The sequence below is a fragment of the Syngnathus scovelli genome, chromosome 15, assembly GCF_024217435.2.
Source record: "Syngnathus scovelli strain Florida chromosome 15, RoL_Ssco_1.2, whole genome shotgun sequence".
Lineage (NCBI taxonomy): Eukaryota > Metazoa > Chordata > Actinopteri > Syngnathiformes > Syngnathidae > Syngnathus > Syngnathus scovelli.
In genome coordinates this window covers 484,366-501,156 of record NC_090861.1, presented here as the reverse complement: position 1 = coordinate 501,156, position 16,791 = coordinate 484,366, and the positions used below count along the sequence as shown (strand labels likewise).

The 16,791-nt window shown below is 50.3% G+C and overlaps 4 protein-coding genes across 12 annotated transcripts in view; 2 read left to right on the top strand and 2 right to left on the bottom strand.

Annotated features, from left to right (window-relative positions):
• Positions 1 to 52: 52 nt before the first annotated feature.
• clip2 (CAP-GLY domain containing linker protein 2) lies at positions 53 to 9,281 on the bottom strand. 5 transcript variants are annotated; one of them, XM_049742485.2, is made up of 18 exons: positions 8,729 to 9,281; positions 7,971 to 8,148; positions 5,467 to 5,969; positions 5,243 to 5,367; positions 4,952 to 5,165; positions 4,209 to 4,406; positions 4,025 to 4,128; positions 3,789 to 3,849; positions 3,495 to 3,545; positions 2,860 to 3,138; positions 2,275 to 2,769; positions 2,161 to 2,212; positions 1,993 to 2,076; positions 1,761 to 1,917; positions 1,521 to 1,680; positions 1,257 to 1,445; positions 1,124 to 1,186; positions 53 to 1,015 (listed from the first exon to the last, which is right to left on the bottom strand). In XM_049742485.2, exons 2-18 carry the CDS (start codon positions 8,071 to 8,073, stop codon positions 1,007 to 1,009), a joined length of 2,847 nt encoding a protein of 948 aa, XP_049598442.1. In that variant the 5' UTR covers positions 8,074 to 8,148; positions 8,729 to 9,281; the 3' UTR covers positions 53 to 1,006. The 5 variants fall into 5 exon arrangements, with proteins under 5 accessions (XP_049598442.1, XP_049598441.1, XP_049598439.1 ...); XM_049742484.2 differs by having other exon boundaries at positions 53 to 1,018; positions 8,729 to 9,280; XM_049742482.2 differs by having other exon boundaries at positions 53 to 1,186.
• A 1,454-nt stretch (positions 9,282 to 10,735) lies between these two features.
• LOC125982184 (claudin-14) lies at positions 10,736 to 12,644 on the top strand. Of its 2 annotated transcripts, none has more exons than XM_049742505.2 (2): positions 10,736 to 11,209; positions 11,722 to 12,644. In XM_049742505.2, exon 2 carries the CDS (start codon positions 11,734 to 11,736, stop codon positions 12,538 to 12,540), a length of 807 nt encoding a protein of 268 aa, XP_049598462.1. In that variant the 5' UTR covers positions 10,736 to 11,209; positions 11,722 to 11,733; the 3' UTR covers positions 12,541 to 12,644. The 2 variants fall into 2 exon arrangements, with proteins under 2 accessions (XP_049598462.1, XP_068509268.1); XM_068653167.1 differs by having other exon boundaries at positions 11,719 to 12,644.
• The window catches only part of rbm41 (RNA binding motif protein 41), a 28,918-nt gene continuing 24,582 nt past the window's right edge, over positions 12,456 to 16,791 (bottom strand). For all 4 annotated transcript variants that reach the window (XM_049742498.2, XM_049742497.2, XM_068653166.1 and 1 more), the window contains 4 exons: positions 16,110 to 16,495; positions 15,849 to 15,996; positions 15,642 to 15,766; positions 12,456 to 12,571 (listed from right to left, as the gene is read on the bottom strand). In XM_049742498.2, coding sequence (XP_049598455.1) covers positions 12,524 to 12,571; positions 15,642 to 15,766; positions 15,849 to 15,996; positions 16,110 to 16,495 — 707 coding nt within the window. In that variant the 3' untranslated portion in view covers positions 12,456 to 12,523. The remainder of the gene's footprint in view (positions 12,572 to 15,641; positions 15,767 to 15,848; positions 15,997 to 16,109; positions 16,496 to 16,791) is intronic.
• LOC125982185 (claudin-9-like) lies at positions 13,168 to 15,060 on the top strand. Its single transcript, XM_049742507.2, has 2 exons — positions 13,168 to 13,470; positions 14,108 to 15,060. Exon 2 carries the CDS (start codon positions 14,123 to 14,125, stop codon positions 14,879 to 14,881), a length of 759 nt encoding a protein of 252 aa, XP_049598464.1. The 5' UTR covers positions 13,168 to 13,470; positions 14,108 to 14,122; the 3' UTR covers positions 14,882 to 15,060.

The window sequence follows — 16,791 nt, the reverse complement described above, 5'->3', positions numbered from 1 at the left end:
AAAGAAAGAAAGAAAGAAAGAAAGAAAGAAAGAAAGAAAGAAAGAAAGGAAATTCCGAGCGTGTTGGATCTTTTTATTGCATCCGTTCGTCCAAACAAGTTGACGTGCGCGGAAGCCTGCGGGAAATGAATACATTTAGCCAATTAGAAATGCTGCGAGGGCCACAGGTAGCGTCCGTCAAGGAAGAAAAATAAAAGCAGTGATTGTGCTTTGCTTAAAAAAAAAAAAAAAATCCAATCAAATAAAACAACAAGCACACGTTTGAATGAGAATAACAATTTAAACACAGCTTTAAAAAAAGTGTGTGCTGTTCATCCTGTATGATCCTAGTGAACAACAACCAAATTGCCCTGATTGGCAATGTTTCACTGGAAGAAATCCAATATCTTGCTCCGGTGCATTCCAATAGTTCTGTGAATGGGAAGAAACAGCAGCCAGTGACAAAACGGTTTGGGTTGTAAATATTTAATGAGTCAGCCTGGGAAAGCATTGCAGCGTTCATCCCGATAATGAGCGTTCCCCATACAGTACAAGACTGGAGCTCTTCTTTTGCCATCCACAGAATCTTTGAGAATAGCGGCCAGACCTTTTGAGCACCAGTAACGTTGCATTCTTAAACGTGTGTACATTATTTGTCACTGACGGATTCTTTCGAAAGCATCGGCCACCCATCCCTTCAAGCGCACAGAAATACTTTTGTCATCTCTGCGAGTCACTTGGTAGATCATTTGAAAGCAATAAATAAAAGAACAAACAAAAGTGACCTAGTGGTAAATTCTCGGACATGAAGCGTTGCCGCTACAGTAAGACAATGAAAGTCGCTTTTGCCGGAAGAAGGCCTTTTATGTACAGGTCCTCGCAACTGGATAGATAATGGGTGCTTTTTCGGCGACCGTGCGTGGTTACGATATCGAGTTCATACGTCCGCCACCGCAGGGTCGATCGACCGGTCGGTCGGTCGGTCGGACGTTCTTCCGAGTCCCGTTTGATGCTTTCTCGTCTCGTATCAGCGCCGCTGCTGAAAACACCGACCACCACCCCCCCCAAACAAACAAAAAGATGTTTTAGTACCACCGGCAGGATGTACGCCACCGTAGTAAAGTCACTCAAAAAAGATACGGACGTCTTGATTGCTGTCGGGCTCCTGATGGTGAATCCCGTTGGCTGACTTGTGGGCTCCGTGCATCTGAAGCAGATGAGTGAGTGATGGAGAATGATTCTCCTTTTTCAGGAGCATGCCATCCGTAGCACCTTACCGGGCTTTTCTCTGGATGCTTCCTCATGGCCTGCACCAGTTGGTCCACCTGCTGGTTGTGCTCCAGGGCCGTCCTCAGGGCGTCCTCAGTGCTGAGCAGCTGCTGGCGAAGGCGGCTCACCTCGGAGTCCAAAGCCGAGGGGTCCAGCATGGAGTGACGGCGCTGGTCCGGGGAGAATCTCTCACGGCCCTGGAATAAAGGCAAGTACGGCTGCCCTTCTACGGCTCATCTTCAAAATTGTCAAAAGAGTCGTCCGTCTCTCACCAGCACGAGGAGTTTCTCCCGAAGCGTCTTGATGTCATCCTGCAGTTTTTGCTCCTTCACCTTCCACTCGGCTTTGCGCATTTCACGGTTCAGATCTTTGTCCATCTCGCGAGAGTGTCGACGCGACTCCAGGAGCAGAACCCTCAGCTCGTTGAGGCTCCTGGTGCCGACGGAATGGAGAAAGGCTTGCAAAAGAGCCTCATTTCAAAAAGATGCTACCAGATGCTCAGCTCATCCTACCCCTCTTTCTTCAACAGCTCTTGGCTGATGCTGAGCAGCTGCCCGGAGGCATCGTGGGACTTTCTGGTCATGGACTCAAGCTCCGCCTCCAAACGCACCTTCTCCCGCACGAGGGCTTCGGCCTTCCTTTCCCCCGAGCGAACTTTGCCCTCCAGAACTGAAAAAAAAAAAAAATCTGAACCCGTGTTGACTTTGTTTGAGTCAATATTGTACTGTTGTCAGGTAGACTTGCCTCCAATTTGAGATTTGAGAGCTTCAACTTGGGAGGTGAGAGTGGAAACCTCTTTTTCCCTTTTCAGGAGCTTCTCCGTGGTTTCTGAAAAGAAGACAATGGATGGTTTACATCTGTGACGTGGGCTGTCACAGAAGTCAAAAGTCGAGAAAGTGTAAACAGTTATACCTTCAATGTTCTGCTGGAGCTTCTTGTCGGAAAGCTGGTTATCTTCAATCACCTACGAGAATCAAGCGTTAGACAACTGTCCATCCGGCGGCGGTGTTGCTAATCATCGCTCACGTTAGCGTCGCGGTCGGTCTGGATGGCCTGCAGCTGATTGGCCGTCACCCTCAGCTTCTCTCGCAGCTTCTGGACCTCCTCTTGACTGACCTCCCGCAAGGATCGGTAGTCCGCTAACTTTTGCTCCGAAATCTCAAGCCGTTCCTTCAGCTCTTGAGCGCTCCGGTCGCTCTCCCGTTGAAGGGCCTCCATCTCCGCCAGCCTTTTCTCAGCCCTCTGCAGTTTGTCGCTGGCTTCTTCCAAGGCCTCACTACTGGTGTGGTCCTTGGCCTCCTGGAGGCGAGCGGCGAGGTCTTCGCGTTCCTTGGTGAGGATGGCGGCTTCGATTTTGTACTTGGCCTTGAGGTTCTCCACCTCGAGCTGATGCTCCATCTTCAGGCCCTCCACGGTGGCCCGAAGCTCTTGTCCCTCGGGCGTGGAGCGTTCACCGGAGAACGAGGTCTTGAGCTCCTCCAGGGACTGCTGGTGGTCGCTTACGAGAGAGTCAAATTTAGCCTGCGCCGAGACGAGCAAAAGAGCGTTAAAAGCCAGCTAGCCGAGATTAAGACGTGGCTCGGGAAGGAATGGATGGGATGGGCTAGTTACCTTCCAGGCATCCATCATGTCCATGTTCTCCTTAGTGGCCTGCTGGACCTTCAGCTTCAACTCACCGATCTCCTGGTTCTGTTTCTCCGACAGCAATTTTAGCGCCTCGGTCTCCCGTCGACTCGCCGCCAACGCCGCCGGATTCGACTCAGATTGGAGCGCTTGGGCGGTGACGGCGGCGCCCGGCAGCTGACCCCGAAGGATCTCCATCTCGGCCCTGGTTCGGCCCAGCTCCTTTTCCAGCTGCACGATGCGACTTTGCTCCTCCACCGTGGTTTGCTGGTATGATGAAGAACAGAACAGGAATGTTAGTAACCATCATATTTGGGGAGTAAAAGTCCTTTCCAAGTGCCATTTCCATTTCCAAGCAATGCAATGAGTCCAAAGAGAGGAATGGACGCATCCCTGTCCGTCTTGTGTTACTGCAGCAGCGTGAAAATGGGAAATTGTGAGAAGAGCGCAGCCACTGTCGCAAGCATCCATTTGAAACAAGTTCATTGCTACTTTGAAGGCACTACTTGACTTTTTTTTTTTTTTGGAAGACAACAGCACACAAGAGGAGATATAGCAAAGTGCGTGGAAGGTTAATGTGGTATCCAGAATCAGGTCTCATGTTTTTGAACAAATGTGGTCACCTTGGTCCTCTTACCCAACCCCAAGGATGCAGAGTCATGCTTGCATTTTCCCTGTTGGCAAAAACACACTTTACTGCACCCAAATACAACCGGGAGTCCTTTTTCTTTTTGGGAGGAGCAATGGGGCAAGTGATGAAATGCCCCAACAGGGAGCATTTGCATACAATCACGTCACCGTAACAATCCCGCCTAGAAACAAGGACTGCTCGGGAAAAATGGGCCAATCCTCTCTGACTGGTGACTTTTCATCGGAGCTGCCCCCGGAATTCTCCCAGACAGCAATTGATGGATTACCTCCAGGTCTCCTTTGGTGATGGACTCCTCCTCCACTCTGAACTGGAGGTCCTCCACTTTCCTGAAAACAACAGGGGGTGCTGCTAATCTCTTTTACCCAACGAGTCTTGTACTTGACTTATTTGCAGCTTGACTGCGGGCATACAAAATGACGCCAAGACTCGACACTCAGAGATGATGCGCTTTTGCGGGTGCTGCTGTTTTGGTCAGCAACAGGTGACAGCCTTCAAGGTTACCTTTTCTCTTCCTCCAGCTGATTGGCGAGCTCCACCTTGGCTTTCTGCACGCCGGCCAAGGCGGCCGTGACTTGCTGCAGGGCGCCCTCGTTCTCCGACACGTACTGGAGAGGACATCGGGTCAGGAGGGACGTGCGAGCGAGCGAGCGAGCGAGCCAGACATGATCTGGCGAACGTTTGCCACCTGCACATGCTGCGACTTGAGGGCGCTGAGCTCCTTCTCCACCTCGCAAATGCGGCTGGTGGCTTTGGCCATGTCGGCGCGCTCCAGGTCGCGCTCAGCCAGCAGCTGCTCGATGTGCTGCTGTTTCTCCTTCAGCGCCTCCTGCAGGGCGGTGGTGCCCGAGATCTTGCGGGCGTAGCGCGACGACGTCTCCGTCAGCTTGGAGGAAGAAAAGCGGGAAAAACAAAGCAAAAATCGAGGTGAAAACATTTTCTCAGCCACTAGAGGGTGGTGTTTGACACATTTCGCCATTTAGTCATCATATATGAATATAAGGTCATCAACATTCACTATAATTACGGCACATTTATTGTTAAATGATCCTTTTGGGCTTGCAATTTATCCGATTAATTGTGTCACCTATTCTAGGCCTCTCATTACATTCTTTAGTATTCTTGTGTGTTCTTGATGAGAATTTGCTGCCTGTATTTGAGGAGAATCAACGGGGCTTAGTCACAAGGGACAGATCGGCATCACTCAAGCCGAGCGAGCGTTGTCTCTCGCTTACGGCGCCATCTTTACGACTGACGGAGAATAAAGCAAAGGTTGCCAGCAATTAAGTAAAGTAAAAAAACAACAATAAAAAAGAGGCGTCAACCGCCCAGCAAAATCAATGCCGCGTCGTCCCGTTTGATTACTTTGGAGGTTGCTCGCTCTGCAAAAATAAAGGCATGAGCGAGCGCAAGACCTTCGAATGATCTCACCAGGCCGGCGCGGCTGGGTCGCCCGCCCACCGACGAGGCCACCGAGCTGACGGAGCTGATGGACGAGCTGCTGGGGCTGTGAGCCAGCGACGACACGCCCATGGCCACTCGCTTGCTCTTCTTGGCCTTGGCCGGGCTGGTGGAGGGGAAGCCGATGCGGATCACCTTGTGTATGGGCGCGAACAGGCCAAACTTGTGGAGGCACTGGAAATATCTGCCAGGACAGCATGCAGTGATGTGATGAGCACTTTGCGGCTTTCTGTTGTGCGTGCGTGCGTGCGCGCGCACAACCTGGTGCCAGCCACGGCGCCGTCGTTCTTGCCCAGAGGCTCGTCCAGCTCCACGCCGCACCACTCGCCCTTGGCAAAGTCCGTCTCCCCTATGTAGCGGATCACGCCCATCTTGGAGCCTCCCACCTGGCAGCAAAGACAAAAAGAGGGATTCAATAGTGGATTCGAAATGCTTTTCGATTCTATTTCGTCACGTGTTTGCCCTCGATCGCACGAGAGGCTCACCAAAACACGATCTCCGGCCCTCAGGTCCTTGTCGGCGCTTTTCTTGACGGAGCCGCTGTCAGACATGTTGGAGCCCGACTCGTTTCCCGTCTTGACGGCGCTGTTGAGCAGGCCCTCTCGGAGCGGCGGCGCCCGCTGCCCCGCGAGGCCCCCCCCGCCTCCTTGCAGCGTCTGATTATGGGCGCAGAGCGACTCGGCGGACAGGCTGTCGCTGCCCTCGGCCGTGGGCTGCCGCGTGAGCTTGGAGGGCCGCGTGAAGATGCCCTGCAGGGCTTGGCACTCAAAGTAGCGGACGCCGCCCACCGAGCCGTCGTTCTTGCCCAGCGGCTCGTTGAGGATGACGCCGGCCCACTGGCCCGGGGCGAACTGGGTCTCCCCGAGGTAGGCGATGACCCCGGCTTTCACGCCGTTCACCCACACCTGCTCTCCCACCGTGTAGTCACCCGCCACCTCGTCGCCCTCCTCCGACACTTTGGGCGGCGTGCTGGGCTTGACTGGAGCATCTGGAGACCAAGTACAAAATATTGACGTCCAAACTCTCGATTGAGCCACTGAGATGTCAATCCCTGATGTGGGGAGAGGACACAGTTGATGTCGTGCAACAAAAGTTTGCATTGCGTGTATTTGAGAGAACGCCGTTCTACCGAGCGGCGTCACCAACACCCACAGTGTCCACATTGTGAGCCTCTCCTCGTCGATCCCCTTTGACCGGCGAAAAAGAAGCAAGCTGTGGGTGTCGGTCGGCGTGCAGCACAAGGGCGCAGATTGTGTGCCCGCACTTTAATTGGTGCCCGGCAAAGTGGGTCAGCGAGACGCAACTGCAATTAAAGCCGCCATTCTTCGCCATTTGCACACACACCAATGGGGCTGCGATTGGTTGGCCTCCGTGCGCCGCTCCGAGTTGAAGAGCCGCCCGAGGCTCCGTGGCCCCGTTGCCGGAGCTTTAAGCCCCAATCGCTGCCATATGTTGCTGCTGCTGTTGTTGTGGGAATGGGTGACAAGTCGCTCACCCAATTTCCAAACTGTGCATATATCCATATATCCTGCTTAACTTTTTTTTTTCCAAACCTGCCCTTATCAGGAGCAGGTTAGAGGAGCACTTGGTATAGAGATAAGAAAACAGGAAATGGTAAACAGTTTGCTGCAACCATCCAGGCCTCTTTTTTCTGTTGCCAAGGCGACGCGAGGGGGTTGGATAAAAAGGGAGCCAAAGCGGAGCGAAGACCAGCGAGACAAGCCTCCACTTTGAGCATTGTGCTGGGCCAGTGTGAACAGCCGCCATTCATCCCCCGTCGACGCACAATGAACCCTCCCCTCCCCACAACTTCCTCCGCCTCCTCACGTTGGCAGCGGACGCACCTCTCGTCCCCGGCCGGCCCGCCTGGGTTATTTACTAGCGCTTCAAATGCGGTCGCGGACGGCAGCAGATGGAGGAGGCCGAGCTAAAGATCAAGTTGGGAGTTATTTACGACACAGCTGGCGTTTTTTTCAAGCAGGTGTCGCAATTGAGCCGATTATTTGTGTAGGAAAAACGGTTAGCCGTTTCAAAAACCAAAAGCAAAAAAGAATTCGGACCTCTTTGAGGGCGCGTACAAGTCAAGCGTACTTTTCAGTTGTGACAGCTTTGCTAATGTAGCATTTTTCCTTCCATCCTTGTCCGCAGATCGCAGCTCGCTAACAGATGTGAGGCCGCGTGCAACATTTCGCAGATTATCTTTCTGATCCCCAGCCGGGGGTAGTTGTGTCGCAATTTAAGCTGCGAGGAACAAACAAACAAACAAAAATGGAACTCTGGAAGTCGGCCGGTCGGACACGACAACCTAATGCACGTTTTTGGAAGGTGGAATCAAGCGGCAAGCTAATGTGAGCCTTCATCGTTCATGTAACAAATCATCGTTTTACACGATGTACTCGCCCGGTGGGATTAGTCACTTGAGTGCTTGGTAATCATTTCAACGACGCGATGGGGATCAGCTTTAAAAACAGTACTCATAATTATAATGTCAACATGGCTGAATGCAATGTAGTGGGCAAAGGTGTCATTCAGTGTGGGAAACAGCTGTGTTTACATTTAGCAGGCTGTGATGTGATCTGACGTGGTGGAAGGCGCCCATTTTGTCGAGTCGAAATTCTCACGAATATGTCCGGCTACATTTTCAACTATGTTGGTCTCAAACGGGCAAACACATTTCCCAGAATCTTTGTCAAGGGGCTGATGGAAGGACAATGTAAAAGAAGCATACATTCTTTATCCTCTGCGAAACATGACCAAGTAAAATGTATGCATTAAAGAGAAAGAATTGTAGTTAATCAAGCTTTTTTTTTTTTTTTTACGATGGTGACACTTCAGATGTAACCGTGAGAACCATGTGTATTCCGCCAAATAGCGGCTCGCGTAGCACAGCTGTGAGTCAGTCAGTCAGTCAACAGCGTAAACCGCAGCAATGACGACCACACATTTTTCTTCTTCATCCATCCTAGTAGAAGAGGAGGAAGTGACTTACTGTCCTTGGGGGGCACGGGGGAGCTGGAGGTTGCGCTCCTTCCCATCGGGCTGGAATGCTTGGGCCCGCGCCCGGGGATCTTCAGCCCGCTGGACTTGAGCATGTTTATTGTGGATAAAATAAGGCGCTGAAGGCACTAAACCACGAGGTGGTGATCATCTCCCTCCATGTTGTACTACTGGAAATGCAGGAAAGGTTATTAAGACAGTAAGAGAATGGAGGTTAAAACTAACAAAGTTAAAAACAAACTCCCAGAATGAACCGTTAGCAAACATCACAGCAGCATACATTCACAAATTAGAATGAGCTATTTTCTCACATTTCCCTCCTCCCAAATATTAAGAGCACCTCAGTTTAATTTAATGCACTGCGGTGGCAGACCAAAAACAAACAGTGTTCCATAAAACCCGCTGTGAGGATGCCACGCAGCTTGCTAGCTACAAACGATCATCATCATCGTCATCATCACCCCCACCCTGTTTCATATATTGTGGCATGACTGATTGACACATGCAGAGCTTTCAAATGGGTCGAGGATGCTGCTAAGTGATCCAAATGAAAGCCTCCACCCTCTTAAGGCCTGCACCTGATAGTGCTGAGGTGGGGGGTAGATAATGCGCACCTCCACAAAAAAAACATGCAACCACTTTGATCCCTTGCTGTGAGCCGAGTCTGCGGCAAGGAAAAGGAAAAGGAAAAGGAAAGGGGAAAAACACCTCACACACCTCACAGAAAGAACAAAAACTGTAAATACTCACAGTGAGTCACAGATCATGTAGAAAGAGGAGCCACTTGGAACAGGGGAAAAAAAGGGAGGATGCCACTCCCTGGGCCGGGAGGATGCAAATATGGATGCTTAGGGTAGCAGAAAGGGAGAGTCCGCCGCCGCCGCCGCCGCGTGGATCCGTCCTACCGGTTAGCACTTAGCTCCCCTAAAGCGTGCATCAAAAAGCGCCCTGATGTCTCCCCGAGATGTCTTTTTCGCCCCCTGTAAAGCTGTCTGTCCGACTTTTTGCCCGCGACCGCGAACGCATCAGAAGCAACTTTTCTTTCTTTCTTTCTTTCTTTCTTCTATCTTGCCAATAGGCGCCACCCGTCTCGTTTTCCCGTGACTTCGTCCGACGCTCTCTATTCTCCCTCGCCCCCTCTCCCGTCGGTGTGTTTTCGTTTTCTTTCTCTTTTTTTCCTCCCTCTTATTGTTGGGAGGGTTAGCGCAGCCTCCCCGTGACTGACTCAACCCACACCGGCGAGACGGAACAAAGGGGCCGGGGAAGCAGAGCCTCCTGGGGGACGGATGAGAAGACTACATCAGGCTGTCACCCCTCCTCCCCTCCCTCCCCTCCCCTCCCCTCCCCTCCCCTTCCCTTCCTGTCAATGGCACACTCCGTTACAAAACCTAAGGGTTTCAATGTGCCATTACCACCTGGTTAATATACACAAGACACACCGCTTACAACGTTCGGATCGCTTCCTATCCGCCGCATAATTCCCAACCATTATAATTGTGAAACATGTGACACAGTGACACGAAGGCCTTCATTCCCAAGCGTTACGTGTCCGACGCGCAACTGGAAACACCCGGTATAGGCAAGCGCTCACAAAAGCGGTTGTTTTGTAGAATAAACGTGCAATTGTTGAATTAAACCCACGACGAATTAAAATAGAAAATACAATGTTGAAATAAACTGCGATCAAATCATGAAATGGAAAAATAAATCGTGCCGAAGCGCAGGCAGGGACTTCCAAAATAAGGAAATTCCGATTGGAATTGAGTGTGGGTGAATTTGAGCGATCACGGAATTATCGTTGGGAGGCAAATGTGTGAAGCTTTTCATAACCTCACAGCCTCTGCCAACTCCAAATGTTCATTGTAATCTTTAATTTGACAAATGACAATCTCGTTGTGCACTTCCGGGCCGGCCGGCGAGATATGGAGCGACCGGATTGGCCCCCGCACAATCACGATGCTTGTCATTGAACGTCACATTCGTTTTAAGGAAAAAAACAACAACACCTTTCTATTCATTTTGATACTTTATTTAATTTTACTGACCTGAAACGGGGACAAATAGTTGGATGAAACAATAAAAGGAGATTTTTTTTTTTTTTTATGCCTTCACCGTTAGTCGTCTTTTATATGCAGTTGCACCACATGTCGGCTAGAGGGCAGCAAAAACATGCAAACAGGCTGCTTGGACAACCGGCTGCTTGGACAAGCAACCGGCTGGTCCTCACTTACTATGTAATGCCCCCTCCTCCTCTTTTTTCTTCAACAAAACATCACTCAAAAACATACAAAACCGACCAAACAAAGAACATGCATAGAAATGCATCTAACAAGATAATCACACATATCCACTGAAGGTATTTTAATGAACTGCTCCGCTCGTGGTGACATAGGCAAACGAAATTAGGGCTTCCACAGATTTGCATTTTTGCTGAGGAACTTTCCTTTCCTGCCTGTATTATACCGCCCCCTATCGGCCACACTAGAAGGAGCAGCATAATGAATTGAACTGAAGCATGAAATCATGATGGACCCATGTAATTGTCTGCCTTTTTTTGTTGCATATTTCCAGGGTTACTGAAATCTATGATTTGACCTGTACTCAATGATGTGAATTTTTGCGAGAAATAATAAAACGAAGCAAAATGATGGGGTGAATTTTCAGCTTTTTTTTCTTCGTCGGAACATTTCCGGATAATAACATCCCTGTTCCATTTCCCAATAAAGGCCTCAGTGTGTGAGCCCAGTGGATGTGGCACTCACCAGCACTGCGGGATTATTCCACTTTTTTCTAATCCTATTACGGCACGGCGCGGCGTGGCGTGCGGGAGGGAATAGTGTAGGGCCAACAGGGGAAGGATGGCAAAGGTTGTTTTGTTTCACCAATGAGAGAATGATTAACTGTCGCGTGTGTTTGACAGGAGGCGACGGCCCGGATCGGGTGGCGACACCCGCGCCAGATCTGACGAGGATGAGGATGCTACGCACGCACGCACGCACGCATGCACGCACCAACACACACACATCCATTGTCCTGCCTTTCAAATCCACCTGCTTCGGAAAATGCATTCAAAATCCTGAAAAGTGACTTTTAGCGTTGTTGGGTTGTAAGGCCGCTGCCGCCGCCGCCGCCAATATGTTGAAGTGGACCGAAAAAGTCTGATTTTTCCACCGAGGAGGGAAAAAAAGGAGCGACAACAGGAACAAGTGATTTCTTCACATAGCGTGCAACGTAAGTCTCCTTTTTTGCCTCTTTGATTGCTTTTGATTGATTTTTAGTTCTACAGCAGAGCCAAAAGTTATATCTAATTTGATGTAAAACAGTTAGTCTATTTTAAAAAGCTGAACTGTGGCTTTACAAACTGACAAATGGTCTTAACTTTTGATTTGATGAAAGTAAGAGTTCCCAACTCCCCATACTGTCTGTACCTTGAAACACAAAGCCGTCCGTCCGTCCGTCCGTCCGTCATACAGGGGATTTCACTTCAAGTCCAAAGATATCAAAGATTTCTTCCAAGGCAAATGTGCTCCTACAAAAATAAAACACACAAAAAAAAGGTTGTCATTTTGGGACATTCTCGGAAAATAAATGGAAAGATGGAGCTAGTTGACTGAGCTAGCTGCTAACGTGTCGCTGATTAACAACAACAACAAAATGGATAACAGCTACTAGACGCTCCATTTAGCGAGTTCGATACTGTTCATCGGTGGTAACTTGTTGTTCCTACTGTCTTTCCCGAGGAGCGTTTGGGCGCCATGGCCTCTGCGGCTCTGGAGCTGATGGGCTTCTTCCTTGGCCTGCTGGGTCTACTGGGCAGCCTGGTGTCCACGGTGCTCCCTTTCTGGGAGAATACGGCACATATCGGCTCCAACATTGTGACAGCCTCAGGCAGCATGAAGGGCCTGTGGATGGAGTGCGTCCATCAGAGCACCGGGGCCTTCCAGTGCGAGACGTACAATTCCATCCTGGCTCTGTCCTCTGACCTCCAGACGTCCCGGGCCCTCATGGTGGTCTCTCTGGTACTGTCCACCCTCGGCCTGGCCGTCGCCGTCCTGGGCATGCAGTGCACCGTCTGCCTGGAGGGCTCGGGGGAACTCAAGAAACGGGTGGCGGGCGTCGGCGGGTGCTTCTTCCTGGCGGCCGGCTTTATGACTCTGGTGCCCGTCTCCTGGAGCACCAACAGGGTGATACAGAACTTCTACAATCCCAGCGTACCCGCCACTCTCAAGTTCGAGCTAGGTGACTGTCTTTACTTGGGCATAGTCTCAGCTGTGCTCTCGATGCTGGGGGGCAGCATGCTGGCCATGTCTTTCTGCGAGGGGCAGGACGGCAGAGGAGGCCACCACCGGGGGAGGCCGTACGGGGGCGGAGGCTACCCCTACCCGGCGGGTGGAGGTCCTGCGCCACCGCCGGTGGTGCGACCAAATCCCACAACCCTGCAAATGGGAGGCCTCAGCGTGAACAATAAAGGGCGCACGTTGGTTCACAGCGGTAGCGGGAGCTCCGGGGGAGTCCATGTGAAACCCCTGACGGCAGGATATGATGTCACAGGATACGTGTGATGATGTCACAGGATATGATCTCACACTTCACCTGTGAAGGACAGTATGAATGATATACAGACGCATTTTTCAAAGTGAAATAAACAGCGAAAGGTGTTTTGAAAGACTTTGTCTAAAATGCTGATGCTATGCTACTAACGTGGACAAAACAACTCAGCCACACACAGATCCATGACTAAGATGGGACCTCGTTTTAGTTCTATCTCCCTGAACTAGCCTACAAAAATGTAAAGTACACATTAAAGTCCATTCAAGAGCAAAGACTGACCTACAAACACACACACACACACACACACACACACACACACACACGCTACCCAAACGGATCAATACTGGATGTGTCAACTGGGCCCGTATTTACAAAGACTCTCAGAGAGCAGCTCTTCATTTTGGCCTGGTACACTAATAAAGATAATCTGGCTGTCCTGATTCTCCTGACCAAGGACGACAAATAGCTGATTGGCATGTCTCAAACGTGGTCAAAGGTGAACTTTGAGTGAATTTGCACCCATCCTAAAGATGGGCCACAAATGAGGCAGAACATCTTACAACATGGTCAATATTTACAAGCACAGATCCTGTCCCCCACCTCCCCCCTCCCTTTTTTCTTCTTCACAGTCATCTCAATTATTCAATAAAATGGGACTCGCATTCGTTTTGCAAGAATGTACTGTGCGTTCTTGAGATTGCGAAAGGGACGTTTTCTTTACGAGCCCATTGACCCCGTCCGTCTGTATATGATGTGTTCTGCTTTTCATAGTGAAATACAAAATGAAAATATCAAAAGTGGCATGACGACGATGACCCCATAAAGAGATGAGACATTCAGCCTTATGACACGACTCGGCTGGCCGGCTGGAGATGATTTGAGCGGCTCGCCGGTCGGTCGTCTTTTAGCCGCCGTTTTGGACCAACTCTTTCTTGTCAAGGGTGAGTAGAGTTTCAAAAAGCCTTGTTCATCAGTTTTTGTCCCACCTAAAATCTCAGCCTCTATTGTCTTAACACGAAGCAATGATTGGTGCATTTTTACAGTTTTTTAAGATTCAAACCTCTGGTAAAATTTGGAAACTGGGACTATAATAATCATGGATTTGATTGATACCGACTGCACTTTACAATTGAAGGCAAATCTCAGTGCTACAGGTGAACTCCATTTCCCCAAACACTGTATGCGTATGAAAGGGCAATCAATGTTTTGCCGTGCCTACATTTTCGACGAGCACATCAAACTTTGCAATGCTAACTTTCGTCGCAGTGCTTTGCCAGCCACCGTTAATACGAAATGCTCGACTCCGTCGCTAACGAGAGAGCTATGAAAGAGAGCTCGCTAGCTTTGATGAGTTTTGTTGCCAAAAACCTCGAGTGAGCTCCCATGACTACCTTGGTCATGATTTAGTTGCAGTTGAGAACAGGATTAAAGGCGCTTTTGTTGCATGAACAAGCTCCTAACAAGCGTTTGAGGTCTCAAAAACCTTGCTTGCAAGTTAACCAAGCGCAATTGATGGATTTTCATCAAAGTTTGCTGATTGTTATCATATAGTCAGTCGGGTTTCGTTTGCTCCCTCAGGATCGTTGGCTGGCAATGGCTTCTGCGTCTCTGGAGCTGTTGGGCTTTTTCATGGGCTTGGCTGGCCTAGTGGGCAACCTGGTGACCACGGCGCTGCCCTTCTGGGAGGTCTCGGTGGAGGCCGGGGCCGCAAAAGTGACGGCCAGGGACACCAACATGAACGGCCTGTGGATGAGATGCTCCAACAAGTTGAACGGGGCCTTCCTGTGCGAAATGTACAAGTCCTTCCTGATGATGCCCTCCGATCTCCGGATCTCCCGACTTCTCATGTTGACCTCCCTGGGGCTGAGCGTGGTGGGCCTGCTCGTTGCCGCCACGGGCATGAAGTGCACCGTTTGCATGAAGAGGTGCGAGTCGTGCAAGAGACGGGTGGCAGGCATAGGTGGCATTTTGCTCTTCGCCGCCGGCATGGTGGCCTTGGTGCCCGTCTCCTGGACGGCCAACATTGTCATCCGGAACTTCCCCACCAGTAGCAATGTGTTGCTCAAGTTTGTGCCGGGCAGTTGCCTCTACTTGGGCATGGCCTCGTCCGTGCTCTCCGTGCTCGGCGGCGGCATACTAGCCTTGTCCTTCTTTGCCGGGAAATGCTGCGGAAGGCGTCGGGGCGGCTACACGTACAAGGGCCACGCCGTCGAAATTCCCTTTGCCATGGCGCGAAATCCCACCATCCCCGTCAGCAGAGGACAGATGCTGGTCGGAGGAGGCGGCGGCGCCGGGAGCTACCCGGGAGCCCTTGTGAAACCCGGAGGGTCCATGTACACACGATACATGTGACGACATCACAAAACGCCAAAGAAAATACCAGAGGTCAGCTGAGTTGTCGTTGCTCTGTCCAATGAAAGAAAGGCCTCGCGCTGCTACGGTGTTTCAATCTGCTATTGCTGTATTTCTCTCTCCACTGTGGGCTTGTGAAACCTTTGATGGCCCATTTCAATAAATGTGATTTTGGAGGACGTTTGGTTGCAGTGCTCATGTCATGCTATGGGTCATTTTACTGCCATTTGATGCTACAATGAGTTCAAATCTCTTTTGAACATGACTGAGAATAGAACTTCCAAACACATCTTGATGAATGAATAAATGAATGGACTTGCTTAGAAATCCAAATCAACCAGGTTGCACCGTACAAGATTTGTGTGCGTGGGCACTAATGAAAGCCTTATCTGAATTCCACAAATTCCGGGACAGTAGGGGGGCAGTACCCACTAATTGGGACATTTTCTAATCCCGACGAAGTTCCACTCTAAAGCCGTGGGACGGAACACTAAAGCTAACCTCACAACATCGCCACCTAGTGTGCAAAAGAAAGGTCGACAGCGTTTGAAGCACCTCCATCGAGGCAGGCCAAACGACCCTGTCTCAAATACAAACACGAATGAGCTGCTTTAAAACAAACAAGTTTTAGAATATTTCAAACATTGATTCAACTCAAGTGAAAGAGATGGGAATGTTTTTATAGATCCATCTAGACACAATCCAATTGAACCTAATAACACAAATCAAAATAGAAAAACGATTATTCTTTGTGTTTTACTTTTGACGTCTTTGCTTCCCGCTCTTCGGCTTCCTTTCGCTCGCGGCCAAACTCCAACACCAAAGGTTTCCCTAGCAACCGGTAACCATGGAGCAGCTGCAAAGCCTTCTGGGCCCTTTCCATGTCTCGGCACACATAAATATCCCGTGAATTTCACAGTAGGCTCTATAGGAGCCAGCGCGCGCACTCACTCACTCACTCACTCACCTGGCAGCGTGACAAAGGCCTGACCCTTCATGCGACCCGTCAGGAGGCGGTAGAGCAACGGGGGTCCGCCCTCGCTTTCGAACCTGGAGAACAGCGCCACCAGCTGGGCTACTGACACTTGCGGACTCAGGTTCTTCACGCACACCACCTGGAAAGAAAAATCTCAATTAGTATGTGTGAATAGCACAAATAGAAATCCCCACATATTTACTCATTCTGAATGAACTACAAAATGCCACCAAAGTCATTTATTGGCCCTACTCGGGAGGCTTTTCCAGCCTGGTAGTTTCGGAATCTCGGGATGCTCCGGATCTCCTCCGAGCTTGCCCGGTTCTCCCGGATTTCCTGGGTCGTCACGGGCACCACCTGCCCCGTGACCGTTAGCGGCCGACCCGAGCCGGCACCGTCTGCCCCGCGCAGGCTGCCGATCGGCCGGCTGATCTCCAGCGGGGGGGGCACAGTGTGGCGCTCCGGCGCTTCTGCTGAGCCTTCCTCTGATTTGCCGTCGCTTTCCTGCGGCAGGGCAGATGTAAAAAGGCGTGACGTTCCGGCAGTTTCCACACCCTGGGGCGGCTTGCTGAGAAGATCTTTGTACAAGGAGTCCATTGGATCTGTCGCTTCTTGAGGGCCATCTTGCTTATTTTCATCTGGAAGAAGGAGCAAGTCTTTTCATACCTCTTTGCGTATGTACCAACTTCCTAAAAGAGTGACATGTAGCGAACAAATAAACAAGCACCCCAAATAGACCACTCCCTTTTTAACCCTATAGGCAAAAAAAAAAACGTGAATTATCTCTATTTCAAAGACGTTCATTGCTCATCAGGCATCCTTTTGAAGAAAAAACAAAACAAACCAAAAAAAAAAACCCCAGCTTAACTCCTGAGTCAGATCAAGTGCCTCCCTCCGTTTGTCTGCTAAGCCCATTCAAACGTCATAGCAAAAT

Bases quoted from the DNA above. Each gene is read 5' to 3' on its own strand.
- clip2 (XM_049742482.2), bottom strand. From the start codon at position 8,073: ATGCTCAAGTCCAGCGGGCTGAAGATCCCCGGGCGCGGGCCCAAGCAT. The intron at 4,407-4,951 runs GTGAGATCATTC...TCTTCCTCCAAG, and splicing joins GACCCAGCCGCGCCGGCCTG to CTGACGGAGACGTCGTCGCG. The intron at 1,681-1,760 runs GTAGGATGAGCT...CGTCGGCACCAG, and splicing joins GAGCTGTTGAAGAAAGAGGG to GAGCCTCAACGAGCTGAGGG.
- LOC125982184 (XM_049742505.2), top strand. From the start codon at position 11,734: ATGGCCTCTGCGGCTCTGGAGCTGATGGGCTTCTTCCTTGGCCTGCTG.
- LOC125982185 (XM_049742507.2), top strand. From the start codon at position 14,123: ATGGCTTCTGCGTCTCTGGAGCTGTTGGGCTTTTTCATGGGCTTGGCT.